Consider the following 23,725-nt stretch of genomic DNA (forward strand, 5'->3'; position numbering starts at 1 on the left):
TAAGCTTCAGTGATTCATTATTTGCATAATCATAGTTTTCTATCTGATTTTAAAAAAAGATGAAGGTGCTTATAATGTTCTCATTACTGCAGATACTGTAGAAGCAAGTTTAAGAGTGTTTTAAGTTAATTAAGGTTGCATGGTCTTTGAAGAATGTCTAGAACTCAGGGGGGGGTGTGGGGTTCCGACACTCAAAACTGCATTTTGAGTGCTTAAATAACAAAGGACCATCAAAATTGATACAGTTTCACTCTCCATCGTATGTGATTTGGTTCCTGGATCTAAATATTCATGAAAATTTGAGGGTCCCAGGAAAAACATGTAACTTTAAGAGTATAATACTAAAAACATGAGCCATTTAATGAATTTTAAATTGATGCCCTAATGCTTTGAGATTTCATGTTTCCCATTTTCAAACATTAACTTTATTAAAGTACAAAGCACTGTTTGAAGATCAAACAATTACACATTACAACAGTAGTAGCAATGTTTGAAGGTTTATGTGATTCGTCTGTTTGACCTGGGAGGAGTAATGTGATTAATCCGTTTGACACAGGGGGAATAATCTGTATAGAATACACAAAATTTTAGTTTGCTGATCTAGTACATTGTAACTATTGAAAGCAGCTGACAATGAAATACATTGATGCAATTTTCTGATGCAAAATGATGGTGGATTAAATACTCAGTAGTAATAAATCCACATATCGGCCCTGGGTCCTGTACTCAAAGGAATTTGATTGGACTCTGAATTTTCTGAAAATAATCATATTTTAAATTGTGGGTTCTGTTGTTTTAAACAATAAAGCTTAATAGGACCCATGATAATATATTAAAAGTTTGATCATGATTAAGGATTGTTTTTTTGGGCTAGTCTTAAAAATGACAAGTGTTAATTCTTCTTGCACTATAACATTGTATGTGACAGCATGCATCTTAATTGACTAGTGTGCCTCACACACATGGACATAATCCCTGTGGGATAACTGCTTGTACAGAGAAGTTTAGGATTAGGTTGATCTTTTTCAGGAGGCTCTGTCAATATAGGACCCTTTTCCAGTCAGATTTATTTCATAAAATGATCAAATATACAAAAGATATGTTTACTTCTTAAAAATATCTAATCAGTCTGATTTCCTTATTTTCGGATTATAAGCCACATCTTTTTTCCTTGCGAGTCAGGCATGCAGCTTATATACTGGTGCGTCTTGTTTTTTGATGAAAATAGCAGGATTGTAAAAAAGTAATAGGCAGCATACAGGTATGAGATGGTTCTGTGTTTTCTAAGTACCTGCCTGTCATGTGTTTGTGACTGAAACAGGTTGTCTAGGACCATCATTTGCAACTGTATACAGGATGATTTGAAGGTTGAAATTAAAACAACATTCTTGTGGATTTTAATTAATCATGTCTTTTAAAATGAATCACAATAATATCTTCTGGACTTCGTGGTTACTGAGAAGACATAGCAGAAATTTACAATAGCCTTTTGCATCCTTGGATCAATAGGTCATCAGGTTATAGGTCAAATCTAGGACGACCTCCATGCTTGTTTACTATATGAATGGCTTCCTATAAGTTAAAAGAAGAAATAATTGAGGACTATAAGAATTTGGTCAGCATGCAAGGGTCTTTGTTAATATTTGTGCAACGCAATGGTTACGATTTCGTAAGAAAGTGTGCAGCTTATATTCCAGTGCGATTTATATGTAGACAAAATAGAAAAATTTGGTGAAAAACGGCGAACAAGCCAGAAAATACTGTAATTTCTTACATCTCAAAATGAGATTAAAAGGCCCTTTCCCAAATGAGTTGATTTAGAAAATTCATGTGAACAATATTTTACTCACCAAGAAACAATGGTACAGCACTTAAGTTGTAGTAAGACATTTAACTAAGATATTGTTTGTTCCTGTTACTCCAGCAACTAATTTTTTTTGCTACCCTTCAGTTTTTAGTCCCCTGCCGGTGAAACCGGAGGGGACTATAGTGTTTGTGTCCGTCTGTCTGTCCAGATGTTGGTTTCCAGACGATAACTTGAGAACAGATTGATGGATTTGGATCGAACTTCATACAGTGGTAGTTTATAAGGCAATATAGTGTGGGATTTTGTTTGGGGTCAAAAGATCAACTACAAAGGTCACTGTGACTAAAAATAGAAATTGTCACATTTTAGTTTCCGGACAATAACTTGAGAATGGAATTAATGAATTTGGATGAAACTTCATACAGTGGTAGTTTATAAAGCAATATAGCGCTCCCATTTGCTTTTCAACAGAACATTGTTGGGCTTATTAGCAGGCATGGGTTTATTTGCTGATAAATACAGTAATTTATGGCAGGGGACATGTGTTGCATGCAACACTAACTGTAAGCTTGTTATTCTAGTTCTCAAGAAATTGTTACAGGCATAGTAATCCTTGCAGTATATTTGAAAAAAAATTGTAGTTGTTTCCCATCTGATATCAGGAAACATTTGTTTTGTTTGGCCTAAGTCTAATGACGTGTGTTCTGCAACATTCACTTACCACTTAATGTATCTATGCATGGCACAATATGGTATAAGAATACCCACCTGTGGCCTATATTGTATAGTCAGATCTGTCTATAAAGGCCTTTCATTGGAGCAGACAGACTTGGTCTTTCGATATAGAAGTTCCAGGGCTTTTCATTCAATTAGGAAAGATGTTATTCTGTCTTATTTTTGGGAGACAAATAATCCGTTAAAAAGGAAATTTTAAAGTGTGAACTGTATCTTATGGGAATTTGACCACTTAATAAAGAAAATCCACATAGCCCATCTTATAGGAATTTGGCCACTTAATAAAGAAAATCCACATAGCCCATCTTATAGGAATTTGGCCACTTAATAAAGAAAATCCACATAGCCCATCTTATAGGAATTTGGCCACTTTATAAAGAAAATCCACATAGCCCATCTTATAGGAATTTGGCCACTTTATAAAGAAATTCCACATAGCCCATCTTATAGGAATTTGGCCACTTTATAAAGAAATTCCACATAGCCCATCTTATAGGAATTTGGCCACTTTATAAAGAAATTCCACATAGCCCATCTTATAGGAATTTGGCCACTTTATAAAGAAATTCCACATAGCCCATCTTATAGGAATTTGGCCACTTTATAAAGAAATTCCACATAGCCCATCTTATAGGAATTTGGCCACTTTATAAAGAAATTCCACATAGCCCATCTTATAGGAATTTGGCCACTTTATAAAGAAATTCCACATAGCCCATCTTATAGGAATTTGGCCACTTTATAAAGAAATTCCACATAGCCCATCTTATAGGAATTTGGCCACTTTATAAAGAAAATCCACGGAGCCCTCAAAAGCAAATGGAATCTGGTAGGTAATTATAAACTCTTCAGCTTTGTAGTAGTACAATATGATATAGCATTGGACTCTGTTTCACAAGTCCATCACAACGGGGGTCATTTATTGACATCAATCTTTCCCCTTATTTGTCCGAAGATCCAAGATTTACAAGGTGAGAATCATTGCTAAATCAGAACATCCTTAGCTCTTGTGCCCTAGTTACACAGGAAATCTTATGTCACACAGGAAAGCTGAAATTAAGGAAGATTCATGAAACTGCGACCAGGAACACCTGGATTCCTGTATTGTTTTTTTTTATCTCATTCTCAAGCATGAAATCTGTGCTCATCCCAACTTTTTCTAAACTCTCTCAAATCATGAAATAATATCTCGCTTAAATCCCTCTGAATTTCTTCAAGTCGGACCTATCACCTGAAGTACTTGAGTCTGAGCTAAAAAATGTATGTTTGAGCATGAGTACAGTACAGAAGATGTTTGTACTTTTTCAGGGGTTTCTGCATAAATCTTTTCCAAGCTCTTATTTTGCCTAAATTTGATGGCATATTAGTTTCAATTAAGGTTCAGTCAGCACACCTGTATTTCCTTTGTTATTTGATTATTCAATCTGCCAGATTTGGGGCCGAATATCGGCCCCATTCCCAATGGAAAATAGTATCTTTTTTTCCCAATTTAGACCCCAAGTTTCCCAATTCTAAGGAAAATGCTGATATTTTTCCCAGTTCTAAGGGCCCCAGGCCCCAGTCCCAAAATGGGGTGTGAAAGCCCTGGTATTCCAGTAGGTGTGATGATGTCACAATAATGTTATGTCACATATATGTCTTATATATGGTCATATTACATGACAAACAAGCTAGGTATGTGAAAATCTTATCGTTTGCTTTATTGACCAATTTTGATGAAAGAACACATAGCTGCCCCATGCATGAATTTTTTCAGCTGATTTACATTTTAAGGCTTCATGCTGCAAACCATTTTCTGAAGAAAGAAATTCATTAACTTGAGTGTTCCTTGCATCCAGATCTGTTGTAGATCACATTTCAAGACATGAAATGTCTCGTGGATATCTCAGCATGATTATAGATTGAATCATCAATGGCTGTGTTTGTAATATCGAGGTCATGAGATGTATATTCAAAGTACCTCACAGTTTCTTAAGCTTACATCAAATTACATACACTTGTGATACATGCAAGTCACATTTAAATGCCATAAAAAATTCAGTATTACAAGTTTTAGAAATTTAACCTAGCTAGATTGCCTGCAGCCCAGATCAGGAAATGGATTAGTTATTGATAAACATCATGCTTTTAAAGTTTGACTACTGATTCTGGATGAAATATCAAGGTTATGTAATTGACTGCAAATGTTAAGAAGTGAAAATCCTAGTTGTATTATAATTTGTGTTGTTAACAGGATTTTATATCTAATATATATTCATGACGTTGTGGTTAAATAGATATCTTAATCTACTCTCCCATTTTGCACTGCTTGGTATAGGTTAGTGACATTTACGAAACTGGGGCACAGATTCAGATTCGGTTTTGATTAGGCAGATTTTGAGGAAGACTTTTTTTTTTTTTTTTTTAAATGTTAAGGTCTAAAAGACTTCAATTTTTGACCTCAACAATTCAAATAACACCTTAAAGAAAGTTGTTTTTAAAAGTCTTGTTAATATTAAAACCACACTCAGTGGAACTTCTCCAAACTGGCCATGCATGGGACATGAACATTTGGTTGGATAAGGGCAGGTTTAGTTTGCAGTCCACATGAACAAAACTTAATCCAGAAAGAATATAGTGAAATACTAATAAAAAGTGAAAAAATATGCATGTATGCATTATAAAATTTCATTGAAGTCTGCACTTTGCCAGATGATGTTGACACTGACTACACACAGCCAAATCTGGCTCCTGTACCAATGCTTGGCCTGTATTCATAACCAATGTATTTGATGGTTTAGATTATAGGGATAACAGTTTTATCTATTAACTCAGCACCTCATTTTTGTTTCCATTTCTTGTGTGCTAAAATAACATCCCGTATCTCATGAAAAGGAGATAAGAAACTTTGGCTTTCTAGCTCCGTGTAAGTTCTTACTTTCTCAGTGTCTTTACCCCCCTTGTGTAAAGACTATACTCTGTGTAAACACTATATTCAGCAATTTATCACGGTAATTATAATTTCTGTAACTCTAAAGGCTATATTCAGCAATTTATCAGGGTAGTTATAATTTCTGTAGCTATGTAAAGACTATTCAGCTGTGTAAAGTCTATTTCCGCAATTTATCAGGGTAGTTATAATTTCTGTAACTGTGTAAAGACTATAATAAGCTATATATCTGGGTAGTTATAATTTCTTTAATGGTATGAAGGCTATATTGAGTTATATATTTGGGTAGTTATAATTTCTGTAACTGTGTAAAGACTATAATAAACTATATATCTGGGTAGTTATAATTTCTGTAACTCTGTAAAGACTATATTGAGCTATATATCTGGGTAGTTATAGTTTCTGTAACTCTGTAAAGACTATAATAAGCTATAGTAGTTATAATTTCTTTAATGGTATGAAGGCTATATTAACCAACTTGATATAACTAGCTATACAGAGGTTTGAATGATATTTAAGGTCAACTTATTCTCTTGCTTGGATTCAGTTTGGTATGGGGGATGAGTCATCTTCTGTTGCTGTTTGAATGGTTTGTGAAATGTGTGTGTGTGCTGATATTGGTGTAGACTGTGTGTGTATGCTGCAATGCCAGTCACAATACAGTTCTGTCTGCTAGAAAGTCTTATTGGCTTTTTATCAGAAAAAAATATATTCAGCTGTACGTACTGCAGTTAATTTATATGTATAGAATGATATATTGTCATCTGTAAGGAATTCAAACATTCTATTAATGTGCATCTTCAGCCTTGCATTAATATATTTAGAGAATCATATTTTTTTCTGAGTTCATGGAAGTACATTAAAAATACTGTGTTCTTAAAGTTGTATTACAGGTTTGACATTTTCATTTTTCATCTAAAAAAAGACTAGCTTTAAACATTTGAGCAAAATTGTTGTATTAGAACTGCATCACTATGTGTTTAATCAGAATCATGTAGAGAACTTTGATCATGATGATAAGGCACTATCAAGATTATTCTATAAACTGCCTTATCATTAACTCACTTTTTAAAGGTTACAGGGATCTTAATTAAAAACAAGTAAAGAAATGTTCGAATTAAAAACATTTCAACAAATTATATGTCATTGTTTTTAAAGGCTACTTGGGGGCTAAATAACAGATCTTTCTCCAAATGAAATTATTCATGTTTACGCCAAATTCCAAACAATGTAATTTACTCCCGAAATCAGACAAAAAATTAATGTGGGAAGAGGTCCGAGTTCAGTATACAACATGGGCTGTTAAGTTTGACCTACTGATCATGACTTCTATAAGGTGACTAGGGCCAGGTAAGTCTGTACAGCCTGGTCAACTTATCCTAGATAGTGTAGAGTCCACCTGGCCTTCGTCCTTGTGTTCTAAAAGTCATATACTTGCTATCTAGAGGCTTTATGTTGTTACCAATATCAGTACAAGTTCAGATGCTGCAAAATCATTCATTTTTATAGGGAATTAATTTTCATTGATTTTGTGGATATTCTGAATGAATTCATATCTTGGCTAACTGCTAAAATAAGTACAAGCAGATTTGTTGAGCTATCAAATCAAGAGTCCGTTACATGATTTATTTTTTGAAGAACTACAAAAAATTTAACCCAATAAAAATATGTCTGATTTTACTGTAAATAACTTTTATGAAATTTAGACATTAGAATCTTTTAGATCGGAAACATTGTCAGAAGAGGTGGCATTGCATTGTAGAAATATCTATGGACAACATTTAAGTATTTTCATGTTGAACTAAAAGTTAGATTTCAAAACAAGGTATCAGAAGGCTGTGTGGATTACAGAGCTACAGGTAACCTGATCAATCAGTTGGTCGTGTATGTTGCATTGAATTATCATGTGTATATTGTACCAGAGTTTATAAATAGAAATACAGAAATAGTTCATTTAGTGTATACAACATTGAAGTGGAATGACCTATATAACATATATACACACACACTGAGAAGTACACTATGTAGCATTATTGAGCATTGCACTACACTGAGAAAATAGACTAGATCCACAGCAAGCTCTTGTCTAGACTGAACTTTTACAATTTGGTGTTCAGAATATTCATTATCAATTATAATGATAGTGCTATCTCACTTTTTATATTCAAGGTATTTATTACCAAATTATGATTATGGATAGCACTGGTACTATGCCATCATCTCAGGGCTGTGGTGGCTGAGTGGTTAAGGCGCCCAACGGTCTTTATCACTAGCCCTCTACCTCTGGGTCGTAGGTCAGTCGCTAGGTACATATCATAGGTCAGTGGTTTTTCTCCAGAACGACTTGCCTCCATCCCTTAACCAGGCACATCCTGAAATGACCCTGGCTGTTAATAGGACGTAAAGCAAACCAACTTGTTGTCGCTTGAACATTTATAATTGTACATGACATTTACTATTGATTAAGTCTGCACTTTAGGAACATCCTTTTTCCGGCCTATGATTTAATTGTCTCAATCATCATTTAAAAAATACATCAATAAGAAATAAAATTTAAAATAAGAACAGGGAGTTTACATACTTAACTGCATAGGCTGTCAAACCTAGATAAAAAATAATGTCAAACTGAAATTTAAGTATTATTAGAAGACAAATTACAGCAAAGGTAATAATTATACATCAAATGAAACTTGTCTGAAATGTCTGATAACTAAACTTCAGTGAAGAATATTAAGTATTTTGGTAAGGCTTTGCAAGATCCACATATTCCAATATAACAGGGAAATTGTTCAAAATGGAAAGAAGAAATAAGTGGTATTTGTAACAGCCAAACAGTTTCACACGGCTCAGGATAGCAGGAAATCAGTCTGTGGTTATGACAAGGAATCAGTGAAGTAAGATGTTTTCACAATACAGTAGTAGTAGCTAATTACTCTTAGCAGTAGTATATTGATTGGAGAAGTTTGTGCTTCGCAATCAGTGGTCCTTGAGCTGATAATGAAATAGATATATCTAGCAAGGTGGAACTCGTTGATAGAAACTTACCAACTGATCAGTCTCTACAAGTATGTTGTATTAATGAATTCCAAGTTCTGACCAGGATCTCTTAAGTGTTGATTAGCATAAATTTTTCCACTTGACTAATTAAAAGGTATTCTTTCTGAGAGTATGGGTACCAGCAGTAATCTTACAGTGTAACTAGGGTTGGCATATTGCCCTAAAACTATTAACCAGTTACTCCAAATGTTCTTAACAGCTAATCATTTAAAATTACATTCTTTCTTGGTCTAATTCATTAATGTGCGAAATGAACACAAGTTTTATTACTAAAATATAGAAGTAATGTGGTTCTGAAGAATACATGCACCGTTTCCAAACTTTTAGTACACAATGTTATAACAATAAACTTGATAGTATAAGTAGATAATTACAGAAGAAGCTAGGACAAATAATTTCATTTCATTAAGATAATAATCATTAGACACTGAGTTACAGGTACTGTGTGTAAATAAAGTGTCGACAAAGAGAAAGAAACTTGATGAACCTTACTAGTTCTGAATATTGTCTGGACACTGAAAATCTGGACACATCAGTCTGGATGTCATTTTAATTCTTTGAAGATTACATTTTAATGTTATTTTAAAGAACATACCATCGTTTAATTATTTAGTATGGAATTATTGTGTTCTTCAGCTTCCGCCAAACCAGTCAGCCAAAAAGTTGTTGTGGGATGACCGAGGCAAACACTCCGGGGATCCTGGGAAGCAGATCTTCCCAAGTCCATGGACAACAGGTGCCAGAGAAGACGCGTGGGGAAATCCCCAAGGTAATCTTGTTTACATAATTTCAAATCTTTGATAAAGAATGATTGATTCTAGTTATGTGAATTTTCATTTCCAGTTGATTTTGTTTGCAAAATTAAAAAAAAAAAAAAAAAAGAAAACTGAATTTTGTACCAATATAGTAATGTTGTCCCTTGCATTGTAAGTATGTGTAGAGTGGCAGTGAGGAATAAATACACTATGTTAATTGTGTATTTTATGACAGAGCCTGTGGCCCTTGGAGTAGATTTGGTGGAATATGTTCTAGGGGGCGGGTCACCTGGAAACAAAGATATGGATCCCAGGATGAACCGAATGCCAAAAGGACCTTATGTAAGTCTTCTAATTTTGTCTACTTCTGGCAATAAATCCCAACTAACAAGCACTTTACAGCTGCCTCAAGAAACCTGGTGACTGCAGTTTCAGTTGGAAACAACAGAAATTGGTCTTCAAATTGTGTCCTTAAACTTTTTACACTTTTTTTTTTATTCTTCTGGAAAACCTCCTTTCAAGGAAACTTTATGTCTAAAGGTTAACAAAAATTGTAAATTATATGGTCCTCAACTCCCAGAGGCCTGAGAGATGGGGTCAAAAAAGGGTCATATTACCTGAAATTTGAAAAATCTTCTCAATACCCAAATATGGTAAAATAAGTAATCTTAATGAAAAGAAGGGTGTTAATATTCTTTATCAAAATTGTAAATTTCATGACCCCAGGATTGCACATTTATCTCTTGGGAGGGGTCAAGTTCACTCTAGTTCAAAATATAGCTAAAGTAATTTATGAGAGATAAAAAAAAATTCAACTTCTTGTAGCAGTTTAGTTGATGCAAAATTTTAATCTTTCCAATATTAAAGACTGAAAAATCTAGGTTTTGGCTCTGCTACTTGTAAATCTGTTTTCATTCCTGCTGTTTCAGATGTCAAGAAAGTACCCAATGCAGCAACAGGACCATGGAGTCTCCGACCAGGAAAAGAAGAGTAAAACACCATCACCTTTTGAGGGACATGACGACCGTGGCGATGAAAACAAAGAAAACTTACAAAGTAACGGACTCTTGCAGAATGGGCTTGATGACGACCAAGGCTATAGGTATAAAGGGTACATGTAACTATGACAGTGTTATATTCAACTTTACCTACATGAGTGCCAATAATGGAGTAATACAATGTTGTCTCAACTATCGGGGCGAGGTGGTTGGTTGGTGTTTACTTGTTTACTGTCACCTTTGTACATAAGTGGAGGATACTAGGTTAACCTTTAATCCTATCTATTATGATGCATGGCATTTCCATTTTGTACGTTGCCAGACTCCGGCCATATTTTTGAACAGACTGAAGAACAGCATAACACAAGGGATCATATTCAAAAGTTGTCAATTGTGAGGATTGCAGAGTGTTTGGCAACCAAATAATTTTTCCCATAGTGTTTTTGAGACTTTTTCACTTACATGGGGAAGATGAGATAGAACATCTTAAACAGTGTCAGCAACATCAAGCAGATTTCTGATTATAAAGTATCTTACAAAGGCTGCTTCCTTGAGCAAAAATGTAGGGTTATTTTCGGAAAATGACTAAAAAGGGGGAAAATATCATTCTTTTAGAAAATGTAACTATTTTCCTCACCTTTGTACTACTTCGTCTTCAGTTTACATGCTGGATAATTGGAGTGCATGAGCATTAAATATCAGTTTTGGTTTTGACAGTAATCGGCGCAGTAGTCGACAGAACTCACCACCTGGAGAGGAAGGCAAGAGTATGATTGACAACCAAAAAATGTCCATGACCAATAGCAACAATGAACATGGTGACTTCCGTGATGGTCCTGCTCCTCAGTTCCAGCAGCCAGGCTTCCAGCTTGATCCTCCCCATTTTGAGCCAGTTGGTATTGATCCTATACAGTTTGACTACAGCAACCAGCTGATGCCGTCTATGGAAAGTCCAAATTTTAATCTGGACTACTCACAGGTATCATTTATACAACTTTTGTATCAGTCTCTTAAAGGAATTGTATTCAAATCTTAACCTGACTACTCGCATGTGTTGGGTATCAATTTTACACAATTTCAATATCCACTTGATACACAACAAAATGTTGGGGATTAACTGGTGATGCCTAATCTTAGATTTGGTACCAAGATGTTGGGGATTAACTGGTGATGCCTAATCTTAGATTTGGTACCAAGATGTTGGGGATTAACTGGTGATGCCTAATCTTAGATTTGGTACCAAGATGTTGGGGATTAACTAGTGATGTTTGGTACCAAGATGTTGGGGATTAACTGGTGATGCCTAATCTTGGATTTGGTACAAAGATGTTGGGGATTAACTAGTGATGCCTAATCTTGGATTTGGTACCAAGATGTTGGGGATTAACTGGTGATGCCTAATCTTAGATTTGGTACCAAGATGTTGGGGATTAACTGGTGATGCCTAATCTTGGATTTGGTACCAAGATGTTGGGGATTAACTGGTGATGCCTAATCTTGGATTTGGTACAAAGATGTTGGGGATTAACTAGTGATGCCTAATCTTGGATTTGGTACCAAGATGTTGGGGATTAACTAGTGATGCCTAATCTTAGATTTGGTACCAAGATGTTGGGGATTAACTAGTGATGCCTAATTTTAGATTTGGTACCAAGATGTCCGGGATTAACTGGTGTGTTAATGTAGCTGTTACTTGTAATTTACAGCAGTTACTCCAGCGACAGCAGCAGCCCATCGCAGTCCTGACTCAGCAACAATATGCCCTGGCGACACAGCAGCAGCAGCAGCTGGGTATGTCGGGTTGTCGTGGTGATCTTTTGTCTTTAGTCCTGTTCACCTCAATGTATGCCCAAAATGTTACTGTTGTGCCCAGCTAGTCATCCACCAACACCAAAATATGCCGATTAAGTTTTATATAGGAGTCTATTGGATATATTTATTGTAAATAATTAAATGAATTTGTTGTTTGGTGGAGGTCTTACTAGGGTTGTTTTCCATGAAGAAAATTACAAAATGCGAAAAGCAAAACAATATTAAAACATTAATACTTTTGAGAACGTATTTGAAAACTGCATACAGTTTTCACAATTCATCTGACTTGAAAAGACCAGTTAGATATTCAATAGATTGATTAGAAAATTATGATTAAACTTGAAGGTTCTATTTGCATCGCCAATAAGATCTTTTATTGTTGTGATATGTTGTTGTCTGGGTCTTGGGGAAGATTTCTCCCATAGAGTGGGAGTTTGTAATAAGCCTACTTGTGGGGAATTAAAGATTATGGAAGTTGTGGAAAACAGTCCTACAGGACGGATAGGTCAACCTGTTGTAAAACATGTCTAAATCATCAGTACAGAATTTCTTCATTGCCCCGTTGTACATTTTGATGAAGGATGTTTTGATTTAACACTAGAGAAATGTACCAGATTGTTCGGCTGTAGTTACGGAAATGGACAATTCTAATGTGTATTAATTGTAAATGTAGATCAGAAATAGTATTAATTTTATTGCATGGTTATTGTAATGTCGTACCTAGTCACATAATACAAACACAACAAACTGTCCTGTACTTGTTTATACTCAGCAACTTTACAAGATGATGAGTGGGCATTATTCTGTCAGCACAAGCTTTGTGTGAAGAGATGATGAAGATTTGTATCCAAGTCTTTGCATTCTGACATTTACCGCTTGAAATTAGTAACATGAAGGTTAATTATTAAAGGTCACAGGTATAACCATGAAAGGGAAGTCCCAACATTTGGCTGGTCAACATGTTCTAGATTTGAGTTTATAAACAAATTCTCAACATATATCTCTACATTGAGAAGAATTGAAGTTACAATTTAAAGAATAAAGAAAAGACACTGGACAGGTATTTGATTGAAGGTCTGGAATACAAGTTCAAGCCAAATATGTAACAATATAGAGATGAAAGTCTTTATTGTGACAAGCAGTTAGTTACCCTCATTTGCAATGGGAGGAAACTTTGTCAAGGTGACAGGTACTGATATTTAAAATTCTTTAAATCATTTAAAGTTTTAACTCTGTCTGAAAAGAGTAATGGGTAACTGTCCATTTTCTTTCCATGATAAATCATATTAAAATTGGAACTTTACAAAATATTAAACATTAATTTAAATTACGTTATGATTTTCAAAATGTATTATATTTGATAAAATTCCTACAATATAAACTAATAACTGCACATTACAAGTGGTTCATTTCTTTAGTGTTGACTTAAACTGTAATATTCTTCTGAAGTGAAAAACTTTATAGTGTTACATATCAATGTTTATTATTGAAATATTATAGGAATATCATAAGGAACTTCTGTCTGCATCTTTTACTTTGTCTTGCTTTATTCAGAAAACCTCAAATATTGCTTTTGGACTATCTTCCACATAACCAGTGTGTTATTTTTACATGTTTCGTAATGTTAATTTCAGTATTGTTTCAGCTTTTGTTGTGGGATAAAATAGATGTATTTTATGGAATCTGTTGCAAAACATGAAATATGTAGCTGTATATAAGTGTAAATTTATATCCCGCTAATATTTCAGAAAATCAAAACCTTCAGCTGTTCGAAATGACGGAATATTACTTAGGCAACAGTGTTAACATTTTGGGGTTAAACTGGTCAAATTAAATAAAAGTGCAATATCATGTCATTGAAGAGTGGTGTAGGCAAGCTCAGACACAAAATTATAATATTTTGGTTTTGAGTGTTGGCTTAAAAAAGATGTCGTAAAATTTCAGAAGAGCTTTATTTTCATAAGTTTTGAAATTTTCTGTTGCTCAGTAAAAAATCGTAATAGTTTATGACATCAAGGTTGTAGAATTACTCATTGTTATAATGATTTCAGGAAAGCAGTGGGTAAATTCTGTTGTATAGAGCAAGACAAGTGAATAGATAAGACAGCGTATTCTGTAGTTTGTTATGCTTTCTTTGATTTCTGTTTTGAGTTATAACCTTATTTAAGTACTTTGTTACTTTGTTATTCTCAGTATTGTCTTCCATGTGAACATAGCATGCACGTCTCTGCACCTCTCGGCTCCAAAATCTCCTGTCAATTACCAATTGTCTTCCAGCAGATTTGGTACAAAAGAATTTCCTCTGACCAGACGCTCCCTTTGTACATGTAGCTTGGGTGTAATAAAAGTTCACTCTATTGTCATTCAGCTAAATTAATTAGTTCTGAATCATTAACCTATGTCCCACCTCCTTTTCTTTTCCAACAAAAGAAATTTATTGTATACCTGTGAAACAAAAGCAACAGGTGAAAGAGATGCAGATTCGTAACAAAGACAGACAGATTCAACAATGTCATCCCCACTTCTTCAGATAGTGTGCACCTATACTGTTATTTCAGTGGTTATGGTGGGCAACAGAACACAATAGTTAGAACGTCATTAATTATTATGCCTGTTACTGAGTGGGAAAAAGTCCATTCTCAACCATTTGATGATCTGGTTTTGATAAAGAAATAAATATCTGAAGTAAGTTTGAAACAAGCAATATGAAAATTTGAATTACAAGCAAATATTAAACCACCAAAACATAACTGAGTGTACAGTTGATGATTGTTTCTTATAGAAGGAAAACATTTGTGGTTGATGCATGAACTCAATCAAGGTTCCATTTCTAAAAATTGTAAGAAAGATCCCTGGAGTGTTGTTTTCCAATGGAAAACTTTTTAGGAGGGATTGGGTGCTACCTTTGTAGAAGTGGGGTGTATTGTGCATGTGTGTGAAATTTGTGCATGGCTTACGGTGGCCGCTATGCTCTCTATACGTAGGCTTGCCTCCTACCGCTCTCACACCAACTCCCTATGTTATCAACGCGCAGGACCCATACGCCGTTGGGATTCCCATCGCTGCAGGTCAGATATCTTTTGTAATTCAACTGGCTTTGAATTAAATATTAATTGAAATTAAAAGTTTTAATTAGATATAAATTATTCAATGTAAAGAACACATATTTAGGTGATATGTCAATGTCATTTTGTAAAAGATAAATTTTTATATTAAAAAGCTTTATTTGTGTGAATTAATGCATTAACATTACATAATATATGTAGATTGAAGAAATTATAGATTAAAACATTTCTCCATAGTATAAGTGAATTCAACATTTTTTTTTATTAATTTTAGATATAAACACTACATTTATAGATAAATTCCAGTAATTAGTATTTAAGCTGACTCCTCCATGGTCTCTTTACACATGCCAGTGTTTCAAGTTTTACATGTCTACAGATATTGAATTCCAGGAGTTAAAAAGAAAGAGTGATTTCCAGCAATAACTTCTACAATTCTTTAAGATTAAAAAAGAAATATTTTCTTCTAGTTATGAAATTTTTATTTTCTGTTTTTGGAATCGTGGTCCTTTTGGAATATGAATATACTATAAATCGTGGTCCTTCTGGAATATGAATATACTATAAATCGTGGTCCTTCTGGAATATGAATAAACTATAAATCGTGGCCGTTCTGGAATATACTATAAATCGTGGTCCTTCTGGAATATACTATAAATCGTGGTCCTTCTGGAATATACTATAAATTGTGGCCCTTCTGAAATATACTATAAATCGTGGCCCTTCTGGAATATACTATAAATCGTGGTCCTTCTGGAATATACTATAAATCGTGGTCCTTCTGGAATATACTATAAATCGTGGCCCTTCTGAAATATACTATAAATTGTGGTCCTTCTGGAATATACTATAAATTGTGGTCCTTCTGGAATATGCTATAAATCGTGGCCCTTCTGGAATATGCTATAAATCGTGGCCCTTCTTGAATATACTATAAATCGTGGTCCTTCTGGAATATGAATATTCTATGAATCGTGGTCCTTCTGGAATATGCTATAAATCATGGCCCTTCTTGAATATGCTATAAATCGTGGCCCTTCTTGAATATACTATAAATCGTGGTCCTTCTGGAATATGAATATTCTATGAATCGTGGCCCTTCTGGAATATGCTATAAATCGTGGCCCTTCTGGAATATACTATAAATCGTGGCCCTTCTGGAATATGCTATAAATCGTGGTGTCCTTCTGGAATATTCAATAATTCGTGGCCCTTCTGGAATATACTATAAATCGTGGTCCTTCTGGAATATGAATATTCTATGAATTGTGGTCCTTCTGAAATATTCTATAAATCGTGGTCCTTCTGGAATATGCTATAAATCGTGGCCCTTCTGGAATATACTATAAATCGTGGCCGTTCTGGAATATACTATAAATCGTGGCCCTTCTGGAATATGCTATAAATTGTGGTGTCCTTCTGGAATATTCAATAAATCGTGGCCCTTCTGGAATATACTATCAATTGTGGTCCTTCTGGAATATGAATATTCTATGAATCGTGGTCCTTCTGAAATATACTATAAATTGAGGTCCTTCTGGAATATTCTATAAATCGTGGTCCTTCTGGAATATGCTATAAATCGTGGCCCTTCTGAAATATGAATATACTATAAATCGTGGCCCTTCTGGGATATGCTATAAATTGTGGCCCTTTTGGAATATACTATAAATCGTGGTGCTTCTGGAATATGAATATTCTATAAATCAGGGCCCTTCTGGAATATGAATATACTATAAATCGTGGTCCTTCTGGAATATGAATATACTATAAATCGTGGCCCTTCTGGAATATTCTATAAATCGTGGTCCTTCTGGAATATGCTGTAAATCGTGGCCCTTCTGGAATATGAATATACTATAAATCGTGGCCCTTCTGGAATATGCTATAAATCGTGGTCCATCTGTAATATACTATAAATCGTGGTCCTTCTGGAATAAACACATGTAAGGATTTGTGGTTCATGTGATACAAAGAAATATTCAATCTGTCATATTTGAATACTGATGTTATCAAAACCCTCTTTGATTTATTCGGAAACTAGACATCAGGATACCATGAATTAATATCCAAAGTAACACCTTATGTTTTAGAGCATGGTGTGTTACATCCATCACACTGGATTGTATATGTTGGTTTTTTAAAAAAGATATTCAATTATAATAAAAAAAAAAAATTCTGTAAGGTCCCAAACAGGAAAATGTCACAATAAGTTGCAATGATATGTAGTTCCAAGTTCTAAAATTGTTCTGCTACAAGACAATGTAGGAAGTCTCTACATATTGATAAGATCTTGATAAAAACACCTCGTAAAAGGAGTGATGCTATAGTGCTTGAAAGCTATGGAGCTGATCGTGAAAAGTTAGAGTGCAAACTTACCCAGTAGTTATTTGAACCCTGTTTCTGCAGACTTCTTTTGCAAAATGGCGTCTGCTTCTTCAAACTGCAAATATTTAACTCCTTTTAACAACTTCTGTAAGGTCAACACAAAAAAAAAAAAAGAAAAATGTAATATTTTGAAACATTTGGCATGTTGAGACTTGGCACTTGAGTTTGTCCTTCCGGCCTGACTAAGTGTTAGTGAGGGCAGAGGGGTCACTGACAGTAAGATAGCTTCCAAGGTCATAAGGACACAAAGATGGTTGTCTTAGAATATAATCGTTGGGAAAATGTTCGGCTTCACAGTATTTATAAGTGTCATGCTGAAATTTTAATCATTAATTAAGAGACTAGAAATGAGAAACTATATTATTTTACCTTGGATGCTGTTTTAGTGATTTTTCCCATCATTTCAACCTTTTTATTTCAATATTGTGAATTTGTGTTTTCAATGTTTCAATGTTATATCATTTTCATGTGATTTTCAATCAACAAATCAATATTATTAGTTTATTTTTTTCATATTTGATACTAACATAACTTTTTACATTTCTCTGTTTATATTACCTTATTTTACCTCAGTTTTGTTTGCATTTTTGAAACTTTTTTTTTGGACTAACCAGTTACCAATTGGAGAGTCTGATGTCATTTATTGCTCAGGTACCATTTATTATGTAAATCTGTACATCCCATCAGAGACCCTGATTATTACCTTCACTATTCCTCATCGGAACATGTCGGTCAGAGATACTTCCTATAGCTGTTGACAGTGCTAATTGTGAAGATAATTTTATTCAGCACAGGTCAAGAGTTTCACGTTAATATTTTACAATAATTTGATATTTCAAATTAAAAAAAAAAAAAAAACTTTTCAAGACTGTAAAGTTACTACAAAATGTAAAGATAAATCAGGAAGAATTTGTTTATTGCCGAAAAAGAAGAGGGAAAAAAATTTGCAGATACTGATTGACAAAAAAACTTTTTGTGCTGTAAAAATTGTGAAAGAAGAAGAGGTTTTTTAGAAATTGAAAAAATCACAAGCATATGATGAAGAATTGTCCATCATCAACCAATTGCTTGGTATGACATCAATAGGAGATATTTGGTATTGTGATGGAGTTAATACTCAAGTGTTTTTGATGGGATGTGTAATATTGAGGCCGATGAAATCCTGCCTTGTGTTGTGTATAACTCGCTGTCCTCTGTAGGTCCCACCGTACTCCATCCCCAGTACTATGGAGTACAGGCCCCCTGGGGTATTTACCCTGCAAATCTGATACAACAGCAGGGTCAACAAACTCCACAGGGACTCAACCAGCAACAACAGCAACAGGTGCTCCGGGGTCAGTCGGGGCGACCTATTACGCCATCTCAGCAAAATGAAAACATGCCTAGTCAACCTTCGTCTCTCCAGCATCAACCACTTCAGGCTCCAAGTAAGTCAACCTTAAATGCTTGCAGTAAAACAACTAGGCAATCTTTGTGTAAACTTCATTCAAACTTGTAGGCCACTTAAAGAGAAATATTTGTGGCTCATCCCGTTTCAAGGTGCCATCTCACTGACAATATATTCCTGTTGACGATTACTATATCTTGTGCCTTTATAAGCAGGTTGCACCATAGGCAGGTAACCTTATGTAGAAGTTCAATTACACTGAATGGCATAACACTTGTAACTAAAGCGAGTAGCTTTTTAGGTCGCCTGAGCAGAATGCTCATGGTGACCTATTGCCATCATGATTTGTCTGTCGTCGTGCGTTGTTAACTTTTCACATATTCGACTTCTTCTCAAGAACCACTGAATGGATTTTGACCAAACTTGGTACAAAGCATCCTCATGGGAAGCTGCTTCAAGTTTGCGAAGAAAAAGGGTGTGGCTCTAATAGGGGCTGCAGAAGGGGGTGAAATTAGGTAAATCTTCAAAAATCTTCTTCTCTTGAACCAACAGTCAGATTAAATTCATATTTGATATTTAGGATCCTTATGGCAAGGTCTACAAAGTTTGCGAATGAAAAAAAAAATCGGGTCAAAAACGGCCCCACTAGGGGGCGCTCAAAAGGGTCAAAATTTCAACTTTGACCGATTTCAACCAAATTTGGTAGAAAGCCCCCTTAGTGAAGGACATATGAAATTATGTTGAAAAAAGTGATAATGTCCCCTTTGGGGCCCATAAGGGGTGTAAAAGGGGCCATATGTAAAAACCTTCATTAAATGACTACTTCTCAAGAACCAGTGGATGGATATTGACCAAAGCATCCGCATGGGAAGCCGCTTCTAGTTTGCGAAGAAAAAGGGTGTGGCCCCAATAGGGGCCCCAGGAATTGGGGGGGGGGGGGGGAGAGGGGGGAGGGAAACTTGATACGAATGTTCTACACAAGGTCCTGGCAAGTGTTTTAAGTTTTTGGGGCGATTCAAAATCCAAAATGGCCACCATGACCTCTGTTTGGCTAAGACATTATAGACTTCCTCTCAAGAACCATTGGGTGGGTCATGTTCAAACTTGGTACAGACGTTTTACACATGGTCCTGCACAAGTGTTGTTACATTTTTGCAACATTTTAAAATCCCCAGATTATTGACATATATTCCTCAGGTGACCGTTGAGGCCCCTTGGGCCTCTTGTATAGACAGGTATTTGTTGTACAGAGGTGGACTAGAAAGCTGGTTTGACTGTACAAAAAAAATTGATGGATGTCATTCATCTGGATATACCCTACCTTTGCTACTTTAGAATATACTCTGAGAAAAAATGTTCTCCGTGCCACTTAGCAAATAACTGTCATTGCTCATCTGTGGTCTCTTTGATAAAGAGAAATGTTCATCAGTTTCAGTTTTTCCAGGTACTTCTTTCGTTGAAAATCTTATTTTTTTTTTTGTTGCAGATGCCCAGTACCAGATCATTGCGCCTGCTTATTATGACCAAAATGGTCAGTTGGTGATGGGCAATCCCCGTGGTATTGGCACGCCAGTCCGTCTTGTCTCTCCCGCCCCCGTTCTAGTCAGTGCAGCAGCCAACCAGCAAGGTAACACACACGAGTGTTGATGTTTTGACACGTTAAGTTAGAATTTGGTTGATGATTGCTTGAGAATTTGTTCTGGTAATCATGTGTTTCACTTTGAAACAGTGACCCTTACAACAGTGTTCTGTCCAAGAGTATAATTGTCCGTGTAATTATTTCAAAATGGATATTCAATTGAATTTATCAAAGGACGACATGATATACTCATGTTCATTAAAAAAATTAGAGATATTTAGAATTTCTGACAACCATTTGACAATTTGACCATTAATCTGCTGAGTGTGGTTTTGTAGGAGGGGGAAACAACTCTCTCGGCAGTAATCCACTGCGTCTGCTGACAACGCAGGCTCAAACCACGCCACCAGTTTACTCCAGCACCTCCACTTCCTCTACCCAGAATTCACTAGGTAAGGGAGTATGTTTAATGTGAAACACTTCTGAACTGTTTCTGCTGGTTTAATTTATGTCCTTATTGAACAATTTGTTTAGAAGTTTTAAAATAGGTTTTTGAGTCACATTTTGGGAACCATGGAAACATTACTAAGGAAAATTAACCCAGTGTATGGTAGGAACTTACCATATTGACTAACACTGGCATGCATTATTCATTAACATTAAAAAACTTTCTATAGAAGGTTTATAATTTTTGTTCTTATAACAGTTTATCGTTTTAGACTAGTTTGGAGTGACCTGATTTGATACTAACAATGAAAGTAGTGGAGTCTATTTCGTGTGTGCAAACTTTTCTTATTAACACAATTAGAAGCATGCCAGCACATAGAGATCTTCACATACTGAAAAACACATTTGGCTTTAATGATTTGTAATGAAGTCTATTATTTATAGAATATAACAAGTAATTTCAGGACATACATGTGTAATTAACAAAAAAAAAGAATTTTTTTAAATGCTAATTTTATTTTAACTTTGAAGATAAGTATTCAATTCTAGAAAACATGACACATTGGTCTGTATTCATTCTTAACAAGACAATATAGCACCTACGGGCACAGTTAGATAGTTTGCTTTTACGAAGTGCCAGAGTGGTGGAAACGTGACAAGACAATAGTCAGGAGATATTGAACTATTTGTAGATTCTGTTTATATTGCATATTTTGGATGGATCAAATTGCTACGGTTGTACTCATAGTTAAGATCAGAAAGGATATAATTTTTCTGAAATATTAACTCAGATTTTTACAGGAAAACTGTGAAAGCTGTTATTTATCTCCATTAATTTTAAGTTTTCTGTGGGATTTTATTCCATTCTCCAAAATAGTGGAAAATAAAACACCTGGAAGAAAATAACCCTTAAAGAAATGTGTGATTATTATAACTATATATTTTTGATATGAGAAGACATTTTGACTGATCAGTAAAAAGACATCACTGTTTTTAGTGGTGACTCTAGTACCTCCAGTTTCCTCCCTCTAAGGACATAATAGTGGTAAAATGTTGTCTCAGCATATAGCAGTGGTGTAGGTCGGTTTCATCACTGGTTAGGTTGTGTTGTATATTTGTCATATGTCTGTACTTGTTTAATGTATTGTATAGTGGAGTTTATAAGTTTTCATGTTAGTTTATAGGAATGTAGGCTTGTGTAGAATATTTAGTACACAAACCATCATGGATACTGATCTACATTTAAAAGTTACATTGAGAGTACTTCACCTCATTTCAAGGTTTCATACATTAGGTTATTAACCTGTGAGGAGGTTGATAGGAGTAATGCTGAACTTAGTAGCATTGATATTGACCTATAGTTTGGTTACATGTGAGGAAGTTCTGAACTTCGTAAAATGTTGATATTCATACTTGAAGTACCACAGAGAACATTAGAACATTGTGCTTGGTAATTAATCTGAACGGTATAACGTCAGATATCGAGTTGTCCACCAATGCCTTGGGTTTCATTGAGAATATTTCACCTCAAAGCTTGGTAGTTAATCTGAACAGTAAAACAGATATTGAGTTGTCCACCCATGTCTGGGGTTTCATTGAGAATATTTCACCTCAAAGCTTGGTAATTAATCAGAACAGTATAACAGATATCGAGTTGTCCACCCATGTCTGGGGTTTCATTGAGAATATTTCACCTCAAATCTGGGTAGTTAATCTGAACAGTAAAACAGATATCGAGTTGTCCACCCATGTCTGGGGTTTCATTGAGAATATTTCACCTCAAAGCTTGGTAATTAATCTGAACAGTAAAACAGATATCGAGTTGTCCACCCATGTCTGGGGTTTCATTGAGAATATTTCACCTCAAAGCTTGGTAGTTAATCTGAACAGTAAAACAGATATTGAGTTGTCCACCCATGTCTGGGGTTTCATTGAGAATATTTCACCTCAAAGCTTGGTAATTAATCTGAACAGTAAAACAGATATCGAGTTGTCCACCCATGTCTGGGGTTTCATTGAGAATATTTCACCTCAAATCTGGGTAGTTAATCTGAACAGTAAAACAGATATCGAGTTGTCCACCCATGTCTGGGGTTTCATTGAGAATATTTCACCTCAAAGCTTGGTAATTAATCTGAACAGTAAAACAGATATCGAGTTGTCCACCCATGTCTGGGGTTTCATTGAGAATATTTCACCTCAAATCTGGGTAGTTAATCTGAACAGTAAAACAGATATTGAGTTGTCCACCCATGTCTGGGGTTTCATTGAGAATATTTCACCTCAAAGCTTGGTAGTTAATCTGAACAGTAAAACAGATATCGAGTTGTCCACCCACGTCTGGGGTTTCATTGAGAATATTTCGCCTCAATGATTGGGGTTAATGTTGGTATGATGTGGAGGGTCATAATTCTGAACCAAGTAACATGGATATTGACCTGCATTGTAGGCTATACTCCTAGCAGTAGTTTGGCCTACACACAAGTAACGGCCAGTCTCTACTCACCGCTCAGTGGAGTCAATCCGCAACATGGTAACTATGGCAACACTGGCTTTAGCAACATGGGGTCAACAGCACCAGGAACTATTGGCTCTGGTGGGTAGTCAGATAGTAATCTTATATAAATGGGGGAGTTGCCTCCCCTTCGCTTTGGATTGAATATTGTTTCTGTTGTACACCTAGCAGAAGCTCGGGAGTAGCTTACATGTTGGAATGAAAAAGTGTATGTGTTTTCTTTTTTTCATCTGCACAGTTTTTTTTTAATT

The 23,725-nt window shown here is 35.2% G+C and overlaps 1 protein-coding gene across 1 annotated transcript in view; it reads left to right on the plus strand.

The window, feature by feature from the left end:
* The window catches only part of LOC132547090 (pumilio homolog 1-like), a 35,709-nt gene that overhangs the window by 3,144 nt on the left and 8,840 nt on the right, over positions 1-23,725 (plus strand). The window contains exons 4-11 of the mRNA XM_060210847.1: positions 9,165-9,297; positions 9,519-9,625; positions 10,213-10,385; positions 10,999-11,260; positions 11,988-12,072; positions 18,746-18,973; positions 20,420-20,560; positions 20,851-20,964. Of these exons, the coding sequence (XP_060066830.1) occupies positions 9,165-9,297; positions 9,519-9,625; positions 10,213-10,385; positions 10,999-11,260; positions 11,988-12,072; positions 18,746-18,973; positions 20,420-20,560; positions 20,851-20,964 (1,243 nt within the window). The remainder of the gene's footprint in view (positions 1-9,164; positions 9,298-9,518; positions 9,626-10,212; positions 10,386-10,998; positions 11,261-11,987; positions 12,073-18,745; positions 18,974-20,419; positions 20,561-20,850; positions 20,965-23,725) is intronic.

This window comes from Ylistrum balloti, unplaced genomic scaffold (assembly GCF_031769215.1).
Source record: "Ylistrum balloti isolate Yb309-2 unplaced genomic scaffold, AGI_CSIRO_Ybal_v1 Utg369934, whole genome shotgun sequence".
Lineage (NCBI taxonomy): Eukaryota > Metazoa > Mollusca > Bivalvia > Pectinida > Pectinidae > Ylistrum > Ylistrum balloti.